Raw genomic sequence first — 13,101 nt, forward strand, 5'->3', positions numbered from 1 at the left:
TTACAAAAACCAGCACAGACCCCATGACTGAATTGAGGATTGTGACTATATAAATTAAGTTATAGTACAATCTCCTGCACATCTGTGTGCAAAAAACTTTATTAAGCTCAACTGGATTATTCCCAGGAAAGGTTTAGGGCTAGAGTTAAGATATGTAGTTAAGTGTAGTTAAGCAATAGCATTGATTATTTATACCAGAAAAGGCAATAAGCTACTTGCAACTCTCCAGCTGTACAATATTATAAATCCCTGCTGCACTCCAATACTGCATTACACAAAATTGGCAGTAAAACAATTATTGTTGGTGTTGTATTTGCATTTTTGTTGAAATTAAATATATGTATGCATGCATGTGTATTATATTTCATATTTTAAAATGTATTTTATATATTTATAAATATATGTATATAAAAATTATATATATAAAATTTTATACACACACACACATACATACATACATATGTGCGCGCATGCGTGCGTGTGTATGTGTGTATTCTGAGGTTTTCGTGGGTGTTTGTATGTAGGTCTTTGGTTATTCGAGTTTTCTCCCGCGTAAAATTGGAAGTGTCTTGGTGACGTTTCGACGAAGTCCCATTCGTCATCTTCAGGCTGGTGTTTTCGGCTTCGTGTTTCTAGGATCACACATTGCTCCTAGAAGCACGAAGCTGAAAATACCAGCCTGAAGATGATGAATGGGACTTCGTCGAAACGTTGCGAAGACACTTCCAATTTTACGCGGGAGAAAACCTGAATAACCAAAGATAGATAGATAGATAGATAGATAGATAGATGGATAGATACACAATCAGAGCACCGCCAAGCTCTTAACCAATCAGAACACACACCTCCACCCAATCAGAACACAGCCAGGCTCTCACCCAATCAGTTCATACCCCTACTGGCAGTTAAAAGGAAGAAACAGCTACGATCACACATTGCTCCTAGAAGCACGAAGCCAAAAACACCAGCCTGAAGATGATGAATGAGACTTTGTCGAAACGTCGGCAAGACACTTCCAATTTGACGCGGGAGAAACCCTGAATAACCAAAGACCTACATACAAACACCCGCGAAAACCTCAGAATATATCTGTGTGTGTGTGTGTGTGTGTGTGTGTGTGTGTGTGTGTGATTACTTTAAATATCTGTATTCATTTAAAAATTATGAGACTGTTAGAATGTTGATCTCCGGGATAAAATCTTTTATTTTACACTAGCTTTTGTCAACATTCTAACAATCTCTAATAATTTTATATATAGTCATTAAGAGAACCCAGTTTGCTATGGGCCAGGTTTTGCCATAAACTGGAAATATGCTCCTATTTTCCACAAGACCATCATAAATTGTGATAACGTTACCTCGGGATGCTGCAAAAAGCTATAAATAGGAACAAGTTGTGAAGCTGGTGAAGATGTAGAAAGGTAAGGCCATCAGAATTTTGGGACCAGGTTGTAAGTAACTTTGGAGGTCTGTTGTAACTTTGTAACTTTGAATGATAAATAAGCAACCAGTAGTGAGTTGAAGACTACCTGTATATATATTGAATCTTTGTTATCTTAAGATAGTTGTTTTGCATTAATTCCTGTACATAAAAATGAGTTCAAAATCAAAAAAATTAGTTCTACTCTTCATATAACACTCATGCCCCTTCTGCTCTCAGTTAATTTTAATTAAGTTGCATACTGAATATATAGCTTAATTTACCACAAGTCTTTTTCCAGATCCAATTTTTTGTTGCTCAGTTTCTTGTATTTCAGCATCTTTTGCTAATGCAAGTACTTGATACCTGTAGTTTAAACAATATATATATATATATATGTATATTTTCACAACAGAAATTTTATACTAGAATATATAGAAAAAGAACACTAAACAATATTGTTTCACTTGTCTGTGTTTGCAAATTCCAACCTTAATCGTCGCCAAGGTACACCTGTCTAAAGACAAGTGCCTATAGGAGTTCTGTGAATGCACTGATGACTATTGGAATAATTATAATGAAGCAGCCTGTACTCTATGGAATTTGTATATTAAGTACAAATGACCAATTAGTAGATCTTTTGACAAGTAATTAAAAAGTTGCCTAGAAGAAACTGCAAGACAACACAGCTCAACTAAAAGATGTTAGTTGTGCAGAGGCATCCAGATAATAATATCTTGGAAATGTGGATGGCTGCAACCACTTCACTATTTTATAAAGCCTAGGAGCAAAAAGACTTGGCACAAGGTCAGAGACTCTTCTGAAGTATACTGATCTACAAACTCATGGCACAGACTAAACACAATAATAATCAGTTGGGGGGGGGGATCTATTTGTCAGATGCAGTGCTTTTTTTGTAAAAAAAAAAAAAAAAAAGTGCCAGAACTCACACACGTTATACAACCTGCCTTGCCTACCCTACAAGGTTCCATCCCAAAAAGGTGCCAGAACTCCGTTCTGGGCGTTCTATGACAAAAAAAGCCCTGGTCAGATGTATACAAAACTACAGTTTTCCAAGGGTCAGGTTCAAAAAGAAGGTCTTCTTTCTGTTTTGACTTCAATATTCACATTCTTCTATGAACAGGAACAATATGCAGGACTTTCCTGCTGAAGAGATGCTTTTGCACAAAGAAAGCTATTTCAAAAGCCATTTAGCATTATCCCTTATGTTCCTATGAAACAAAAATTTGAACATAAAAGCTCTTGAGTGGCTAGCTATTTGCTGCCAATGTATCTGGTTTCACGAAGAAAATAAACCAAAACCTCCTAATCACTGCTGGCATGAGAACAAGTGAACAACTGAGTGGAGTTCATGCACATGTTCTTAGCAGCATTCTTCAATTTTAAACTCTGATCATGTAATCATCTATTTATACTTAATGTGAAACAACATTCCTGGAAAAACTGAGGAGATACCAAATCTACCTAAAAATTTGATTATATGGTCAAAATCTGGAACACAGGGCTTGAATATGAATTAACTAAAATAACAGGATAAGATAACGTTTATTTCTACTAATAATTTAACTCACAAGATTACATTATTAGTAGAATACAGATATACTTATGCAGCATTCACACTTGGAATTACAGTAAAACTACAACCACAGCCAATAAAACTACAACTATCAGCTATAATTCTAAAAGCCTCTAAAATTACTGAGTCTGAAGAAATCATTTAGGCCAAACGATTGCTGATTAATCTATCCCCAGCAAATGTTTTACTAATCTCTTGAATAATACATCCATTCTGAATAATTGATTATATTGTCATACTACTCTTACTGTTAAGAAAATATTTTCTAATATTCAATGAAATAATTCTTCTAGGAACTTAAATCCATAGCCAGCAATGATACAGAACATTGCTTAATCTATCTATAGTTTATATCACACCATTTCTGTTATTTGAAGGAGGCTGACATATTCCACCTTCACAAGTATATATATTCCCAATTCCCAATTCCTTCCTCTTTTAGGACTTAGCAGAGCTTCAATAACTCTTACTCTAAATTTAGCATCACTCAATTTAGTAACTAAATTTTTGTCTTCTAGGATTACAGTTATTTTGTCCCATTTGTAAATTTGGATAAACTTTCCTTTGTTTCCTTTTTTAGTCATTAGTGAAAATGATGAAAAATTCTGGGCTCAGGACTAAACTTTGTAAAATTCCACTCAATGCCTGGGCCAGTTTGATGAACAAATATTAGTGGCTTCTCATTTCTTAACATGATCTCTTTGAAGTACAATTTTCACACCCTCTATATATTTGTTATGGCCTCTGCATCACTTTTAAATAACTTGCTATCAGATTATCACAAGGCACCTTATCAAATGCTTAGCTAATATAAATATAATATTTATTAAATGTCACTTATGCTTTAGTCACTTTTGACAGGATTATTGCAATGTCCATTACATAGGACATGCTTGAAAAGCACTAAGATGACAAAGTTAGTCCAGAATGCAGTAACCTGAGTAGTTATGGATTATCAGAAGGCATTAATGCCTCTCAATATAATTCAGAGAACACCAAGGATCCCACATATAAAACTTCTATTTTGAAAATTGTGTTGGTTGCCCTTAGGTTTCAGGAAGCATTTGAAAGTGCTGGTTATCACCTATAACACACTTCATGGTTTAGGGTTTGGAAATCTTCAGGATGACTTTCTTTCAATAACATATATAATATACATATTGAACCTTGTAAAGCAGTGGTTCTCAACCTGTGGGCCACGACCCCATTTGGGGTCGAACGACCATTTCACGGGGGTCGCCAAACAATGCAGTCCGCCATTTTTTTCACCTTTTCCTTAGCTGTGCTACTCCCTTTTATTCTATTGGCTTTTGAAAGCCAATAGAATAGACTCTCTTGAATAGAGTCTAATTATATTGGCTTTCAAAAGCCAATAGGAATTGTCCAGGCTGTCTCTGCCCTGCTGAGCCCGCCAAAAGCTCCAGTCTGCAAACGGTGCTGCAAGTTGTCTGCAGCGAAGGCGAGCTGTCTGGAAGCTTCCACCCCTCCCTGCTAAGCAACTACTAAAAATGTAAGTAAAAGAGGGCCAGGGGTGGGAGGTTGGCGGGCGCAGGGAGGGTTGCTGGCGCACGTGGGGCCCGGCGAGTGCCTTACCTCCCTTGGGCTGGGCCACCTGGTGGCCCAGCTGGTTGTCACCCTGCGCCGTCGCTACCCCTTGCCAGCTACGCCTCAGCTGGCGCAGGGGGCGGCACCACGCATGCGCAACGCTCCCGGGCAGAGAAAGTCCTCAACTTACGACCGGTTGGGTAGTCCTCGACTTACAACCGGTTGGGTAGTCCTCGACTTACGACCGATTGCGGTCACGGCATTAAAAAGGTTGAGAACGTATTGTAGGGAAGGCTCTTTATATGCCCCTAAATCCGAGACTGCCATCTACAGAGGCAAGGAACTATGTTTTTTTATCATAAAATTACACTTTAGTAGCCTTGAGGGCCCCTCCCTCCTGATCTGCATATCTTAGAGACTTGGCTAATTCACTATGCCTCAGGGGGGTGGCTCTATAACTGCTCTACATATTTTTACTTTATGTAGGGGTAACATGCGCTTGCAGTATACTGCCGTGCTTTGCACCCCCACAAATCTCATAATTCTATACCCTTTTGCTCCTATGCCCTTTGCTCCAGTGAAACAGCCAAAAGGTCATGGAACACCCCTTGACTTAATGCCTCACGTACTGAAACAGATAATATGCTTAGTTCCTTCTTCTATCTTCCTGTCTTTGATCTTCCTGTCTTTATTTCTTATTTAGTTGTTGACCATATAATATGTAACTAGAAAATAGTTAGTTAGATGAATTTTCCTATGAATAAACTCTTGTCAGCATCTAATAATTAAGAAAGCTTGTGTATATAAAAAAAACATAAAAACAATAAACAAGACAGAGGTTGTCAGCAGCTTCAGCTTCTGCTCAAAACATGCCTGTGACTGTTTCTTAGCATTTTACATTTGGCGCCTGAACAAGGACACCCCCCCCCCCAGGGAAAGCAACAACCAACATACTTGCCGTCGTCTGGAATAGACCCCTTGGTGCACCTTCGTCCTCCGGGATTTCTCTAACTCTAAGTATGGGTTGCGATCTATCTCATCACCAACAAAAGCATGTAAGAGAGTTAAGGTTTCTCTTACACAAATAAGGCATGACGATGCCTGAAAAGGACATTAGGAAACTAGTGAGTTAGGGAAAAACTGTCCTTGGTATCCTGAACGGGGGACGCTCCGACTTAAAGATTGGGAAAGAATGGGCAACACCTTTCATCAAGAACCCCGAGCCTCGCTGATGTTTTGCATTGTTGGCATCAATGTTGCCACGCAGTGGAAAAATATGGGGCTGATGCAGTAGCTCGGTCTCAATTAAGCTTTACTCACTCTCCAGATTATGATCGTGAAAAGGTTTCATTTCCGTCAACTCTTATGCCTTCCATGATGGATGTGACACCTTCACAGCAAAAGGATTCTAGATCTTATGTTTCCATTCGCCATGTATTAGAAGATCAAATGGCGAAAGGGGAGGAAGATATGCAGGAACTAACAGATATGCTCTCAGTTTGTCCTGTACATTTGACTGGACAGGTAGCTCCAAATGGAGCTCCAGTGGTGGAATATCGACCACTTTCCTATGTAATCTTAACAAAATTGCATAAGGGTATAAGAGATACTGGGTTAGGAAGTACTTATGTACAAGGCATGTTAGAAGCAACAATGAGGAATCATGTTTTGGTACGGAAGATTGGAAAACAGCAATTCATGTGTTATTAACGCTAGCTCAGTATGTGGTATGGGATAGTGAGTTTAGACATCAGTGTGCATTAACAGCTGCAACTTCTGGAGGTGCTTACCTCCCAGAGCAGTTATATGGCTCCGGTGCTTTCACTCCAGTGAATGCACAAATTGTTTTGCCTACGGCTACTCTTCAAGTATCCTCTGAATGTGCTTACATAGCTTTTGGAAAAGTTCCGACAACTGGGAAACCATCTCAAGCATTTTCAAATATTCGTCAAAAGGCAAATGAAAAAAGACGATTTTATTAATCATCTGCAAGATGCCTTGAAATGACAAATTGATAATCCTGATGCCCAATTTGAATTGCTCATGAAATTGGCTAAAGAAAACACCACCACTGAATGTAAACGGGCCATCACTGAATTAGGAGCTCAACCTGATTTAGCAGAAATTATTAAAGCATGTCAGGATATAGGAAGTGCTTCTTTTCAAACTAATCTCTTAGCTGCAGCTCTTACAAAAGTTCAGAAACCTCAGGGGAAATGTTATAATTGTGGTAAAATTGGACACTTTAAATGGGAATGCAGAAATCCTGGGGGAGGAATATCTGCCTCCCAACCATTTCAAAATATTGCTGGGGGGCGTCCAAAAACAAAATGCCCTAAGTGTAATAAGGGTTTTCATTGGGCTAATGAATGCCGGTCGGGAAACTTCAAAGTGGGCTGGTCTCTGGCCCCGGTCCAAACAGAGACCCCTCAGTAATTCAATCAGCAATCAATAATACCCCTGCTGCCATTATAGGGAGTGCTGGAATAGATTTAATTATCCAACAAGAAGTGTGTTTCGAATTTCCAGGAGAGGTACAAGTAGTCCCTTCACAACTTTCTGGTCCTCTCCCCTCTGGATATGTTGGATTAATTCTGCCTCAATCTAGCATGGGAAAAAAGGGAATTTTTGTAATCCTTGGAGTAATTGATTCTGACTATGCAGGCATCATCTTTATTCAATTATGGACTAACATGCCACAGACTTTGCCAAACAATGCTAGTCCTGCTCAATTACTCCATTTGCCCTATTTTGTCCCTGCAGGGCATCATGATAGGGATCGAGGGGATGGTGGGTTTGGTTCCACGGATCCCGTTATAATTGCATTAACCACCCCGATCACCACCCAGCGACCCCGTCAGACAGTCCTTTTTCAGGGTAAGCCTTTTGAGGGCATAATTGATACAGGGGCTGATGTTTCAGTGATTTCAGCTAAAGATTGGCCTGCATCTTGGCCCACTGACCCATGCCCTAGTGTTTGGAGTACAGGAGGGCGACAAGGTGCACAACAAAGTACACAATTTCTTTCTGCAAGTCTTCCCAATTCTACTGTAACTGTTCAACTCTGTCCATTCATTCTTGACATTCATGTCAACTTATGGGAACGAGACTTGCTTAGTAAATGGGGGCTACCGTCACTTTCAACGAATAAAATGTTTTTCTTACCCTTAACTTGGTTAACTACTACACCTGTTTGGGTGGAACAATGGCTCAGCTTATACTTCCTTCCTACAATTTTGCACTACATGGAATATTCTTCTTCATCATAGCCTTCCCTATAATTCTACTGGCCAAGCTATTGTTGAACGAGCCAATCATTCATTTAAAGATTGTTTACTTAAACAATTAAAAAAGGAGGGATCAAGGGTACCTAATTTGGCATAGATGACTCGTCAAGTTAATAAAGTCTTAATAACTTTAAATCAGCTGAATATTTCTTTTCAAAACACTATTGCCTACCAGCATCACTTTCAGCAGAAAGCTGTGCTCCCTAATCCATTGGTATATTATTGGCAATTGTCTGATAAAACCTAGTTAGGTCCAGTTCCTTTATTAACTTGGGGACAAGGCTATGCTGCTGTGCTTGCTCCTACAGGCCCTCTCTGGATTCCAGCCTGGTGTGTGCAACCAGCCAAAGATATCGTAGCATCAAGTCCCAAACCCAATCCCGGAAATGAAGCAGGTGACTCTTCAGACAGCGCAGCGTCCCTTTCACTCTCACCATCGCAGTCGACCAACGGCCTGGGGCGATGTGAAGAACCTAACATCCAAAGTGCAGGAGGTTCTGTGGCAACAAGGGAAAGAACCTACACCAGAGAATTTATGTGCTGCCATATTTGCGGTTTTGAGTGCAAATTCCTTAGTCATTCTTTGCCTCTCTTTTCTTCTTAATTGCTGTGTGGGGACTCAAGCTCTTTCACTTCATCCTTTAGAATCACGGATTAAGTATATTATTTGGGTGCAATTAGCTAATGTCACACAAGTGACAGACTTTTGTCTTTCTGAATCACATGATACGGAAAATCTACTCTCTACCTGTCTTATACCTGTGTGTGTCCCAGCGTCAGTTTTAAAAAATTATACTGGTTTAAGCAATTTTCTATCAGACAATGAATTTCATTATGCAACTATGTCAAACTGGGGTCCTGCCTCTTATATGATACCCTTTGATGCTATTGTTTTGCATACACCAATTGTAGCTATTCCTACAAATCTTACTTGTGCAAAAATTGTCAATTGTACTACTTCACCAAAAAAACCTCATTATATACATGTCAGTCACGGGATTTTAAATTGTACCTCCTTTCAAGAGGTATCCTTTAATTATGCACATATATGGTTACAAAAAGGATGGTTCTTTACCTGCGGGAAAGAAACATTTAATTACATTCCTGCCAATGTAAGTATGACACAGTGTTGCCTTAGTAGACTCAACATGTTTTTGCCAACAAAAACGGAACTCAACATATCCAGTTCAAAATGTCACAGAAGATCAGTAGCCCTGGACGATACTTGTGATTCTTCTAGAACTCTCCTCAATGAAGCAGAGTATACTGCCTTAGCCATTTCATTAGTAGAGGTACCAGCACTTGCTGTTCGAGCTCATGTAAATTTAAATGCTCTTGCATGTAATTTAGCAAAAACCATAAATGTAACTTCCCTAGCTTTATCTGCCATTAATCAAGAGCTAATAGAACTTTGTAAAGCTATTTTACAAAATCATGCTGCAATTAATTATCTGTTGCTCCGACAACATCTGGGATGTGAAGCGCTCGAAAGAATATATTGTTTCAATCTTTCTGATCAATCTGACATTATTCAAAAGCAAATTAACGTTTTACATAATTTGGCTTCTGATTTAAAAATTGAAACTTTAGGAAACTGGTGGAGTTCTATGGTCATGGCTTCCCATTGGCCTTCTCCGAAAGATTATTCAATATTTCATTATAATAGTTGCTATCCTTATCAGTTGTTGTTGTTTAATTCAATGTCTTTTCTCTCTACTCAATAAGGTGTCTTTCCGTTCTCCGTACTAAACCACCATTAACTTTGCCTCAGGAACAGGTTTATGCTTTATATAAACAAATGCAAGGTTGTATGTCCCCTGATTAAGACCCACTACTTCAGCTTAGGATAATGCCCTAACTAATAAAGTAGAAAAGAGTGAGATGTAGGGGTAACATGTGCGTGCAGCATACTGCCGTGCTTTGCACCCCCACAAATCTCATAATTTTATGCCCTTTGCTCCAGTGAAGCAGCCAACTACATATACCCCTTGACTTAATGCCTCACATACCGAAACAGATAATACGCTTAGTTCCTTCTTCTATCTTCCTTTCTTTGATCTTCCTGTCTTTGTTCCTTATCTACTTGTTGGCCATATAATATGTAACTAGAAAATAGTTGGTTAGATGAAAGAATTTTCCAATGAATAAACTGTTGTCAGCATCTAATGATTAAGAAAGCTTGTGTATGTAAAAAGACTATAAAAGCAATAAACAAGACAGAGGTTGTCAGCAGCTTCAGCTTCTGCTCAAAACATGCCTGTGACTGTTTCTTAGCATTTTACAACTTTAGAATGTTTGATTCTTGATGTAAATATGGTGGTATTATGATATAATTTTTATTATGCATGTATTTCAATAATTATGAATACAAATTAAACACCACTCAGAGTCAATTGATCGGAGGATCCCTTAGTCTGATAAATAATTATTACACCTGCATAATTCCTACAAACTACTACATAAATTACCTGATCAAAAATGTGATAGAGTATATATGATAAGAAAATAAAACCATGCTGATTTCTGATTATTAACACATTGCTTTTAAAATCTACATCTTTTTAATCTGTTCTAGTACTGGTGTCAGACTGAAATCTCTATAGTTCTCTTTCCTCTGTTCCCTGAATATAAGGATCTTTGCCCTTCTCCAGTCATCTTGTACTTTATCAATTTCTTCATGATTTCTCAAAATACATAAACTAAACATTTGGTGAAGCCATCGACAAATTTCTTCAGTATCTAAAGATGCAATTAATCTGGTTCTGCAGAATTAAATTGAAAATAAGTACATACTCCTTGCTCTCTCTCAATGTCAATCCCTAGACTTAACCCTTCACTTTGCAATTTAGAAAAACTTTCTTCTCTAAAGGAAGGATTGGCAACAAGCTAAATATAGCTGGTAATAGAAAAGGACAGAACTATGTTGAACTAATATTTTAACAGTGTTTTGCTTATAGCCCTCTTTATTCACTATAAATAAGATGACCTCTGGAACTCTGGAAACCTCTACAGTAGAGAAAGGAAAATGTAGGAGATGTGCCTTCTACATATTCTGTAGACATATTCTTCCCATTACAAATTCTTTTGTCTTCAGAAGATTTCTAAAAGACATTATATGAAAATGCAAAATGATATCTATGATGCAAAAAAACTACAAAGAACCCCTAAAACTGAATGCGGCTTTCAGGCATTAAGGGATACTGAGAGTAGCAGGATATTTCATGGTACTCAATACTATTAGAATATTTGGATATAGCTCTGGCATAAATTACATAATAACTAGATGGAGCATTCATTAAGTCAAGGCTTGGATTTTCATAAATGTAAACCATTCCAAAATATTTATATAAATGCGTGTTAAACAGCAGCTGGTATAATGTCTAAACTCACCTGTAGCTCTCAACTTGTCGACAGGAAGAGATAGTAATGAATGAATCTGTTCTAGAACTATATGTCAGTGGACCAGGAAGAAGAAAGCCAGGAAGAAAACGGCCAAACGAGTAGCTTTCTTGTTCAAACAACATCAGCATTCCATCCACAGACTGTACACAGATCAAATCTTGACCTACATAAAAAGAAGCAAAACAAAGCAGTGATCTTCTATTTTAATACCTTTCTCTCTAAAAACTTGCTAAAACTTTATATGATCCTATGAGCATATGCTTCCGTGTTGAAAGCATGCTGTGGAATTATTTATGCATCTCCCAATGAAGATTGATATAACCAATAAATGAAGTTATTTGTCAGATTGTTCAGACTGGAAAATAAGATAAAGGATGAAGAAATGTAAATTGGCCAAATAGTTATGTTATAGTCCTTCACCTTAGATTATGGTATCTCACCAGAAGTTTTTTTAAAAAAACAAAAAATCTGCCAAAATGTCAAGCAATGTTTTCAAAAGCTTGTAGTAATAAATGACTATACTTTGTCCCACAAAGATATACCACTTTCTACAAACTATAGGTAGTCCTCAACTTAAAACTATAATTGAGCTGATGGTCATAAGTCATGACACTTGTGAAACATCATGCAATCAACCCAATTTTACAACTTTTTTGCAGCAGTTGTTAAGCGAATATCATGGTTGTTAAATGGTCGTTAAGCAAATGCCATGGTCGTTAAATGAACACCATGCTCATTAAACAAACCCATTATTCAAGTGGGGCACTTTTGCTAAAAACCAGAAATAAATACCACTTTTTGTCAAAAATGTCATAACCTGTGGTTATATGATTGCAGGATAATGAAAAGTCATAAATGCAGACGAGTTGCCAAGTGCCTGAAATATGATCACATGACCTTGTGACAGATCCAGCATCAGAACCTCTGAACTGAATCATAAATATCCTTTAGCAGGTCCATCATCACTTGAATGGTCACTAAGCAAGGACTACTTCTATATATGCAGTGTAGCTTTTTGCTCAGCCTACAGGTTTCAGAATGGGCTGCTGCAGCCACCCCCATGGTCATTCACCCTTACGGCCGATCAAGGGGCTACTGTAGTATCTCCCCACTCATCCTGTCCTTCCAGGCTTTGAGACGAGCACAATATTCACCCAGAGGAGCTCCGGTCAGTCCATGCAAATTGCAGCTTGCAGGTCCTGAACCTCCTTCAGCCACTCAGCCACCCAGGGTAGACCCAGCTACAGTGTGGATGAAGCAATTGCAGCTTGTAAGTCTTTATCTTTCTTCTCATCCATCCACTCAGGGGAGTTCAGGCCAGCTGCAGTGCTGCAAGAAGCAGCTGCATTTTGCAGGCTTGAGTTTCCTTCCCGTCCTTCCACTCATCCATCCAGGGCAATTCAGGCTGACTGCAATATGGGCAAAATGGCTGCAGCCTGTAATCCTTTTGCCAGCAAGTGCTTGGCAGCTCAACTTACACTGAAGAGGCAGCCTCATGGCAGTATCATTCTATTCTGTAAGCACTATCTTATAGAAGGCTCACTTTTTAAGGAGACTGTTTTATTTTGTTTTTATTTATTTATTTATTTAAAACAGAGCCTCCTTAAAAAAAAAAAAAGAATGTATTGCGACATTTTTTTGTCTTTGTGGAACTGGAGTGGGCATGGCCTGCATGTGACACATCCAGCCTATGGGCTGCCAATTTGACACCCCTGCCCTACAAGATCACAAGAATAACACCTGCTTGTAAATTAGCACAATGCTGCCATGAAGCTGTCTCTGTAGGAAAGCTGAGCCTTGCATCTCATCAGCTGGGTGCCTGTCTCAAAAGCTGCAAAAAAAAAAAAAAA

General features: G+C 38.5%; 1 protein-coding gene across 13 annotated transcripts in view; it reads right to left on the bottom strand.

The window, feature by feature from the left end:
• BBS9 (Bardet-Biedl syndrome 9) overlaps window positions 1-13,101 on the bottom strand; it is a 273,478-nt gene that overhangs the window by 229,421 nt on the left and 30,956 nt on the right. For all 13 annotated transcript variants that reach the window (XR_005555992.1, XR_005555988.1, XR_005555990.1 and 10 more), the window contains exons 6-7: window positions 11,240-11,414; window positions 1,705-1,786 (exon numbers count right to left, since the gene is read on the bottom strand). Coding sequence is in view for 7 of the 13 variants with exons in the window: in XM_039336807.1 (XP_039192741.1) it covers window positions 1,705-1,786; window positions 11,240-11,414 (257 nt within the window). In the remaining 6 variants the exon portion in view is untranslated. The remainder of the gene's footprint in view (window positions 1-1,704; window positions 1,787-11,239; window positions 11,415-13,101) is intronic.

This window comes from Crotalus tigris, unplaced genomic scaffold, assembly GCF_016545835.1.
Source record: "Crotalus tigris isolate CLP2741 ecotype Arizona unplaced genomic scaffold, ASM1654583v1 scf7180000017666.379230911805:20528666, whole genome shotgun sequence".
Classification (NCBI taxonomy): Eukaryota; Metazoa; Chordata; class Lepidosauria; order Squamata; family Viperidae; genus Crotalus; species Crotalus tigris.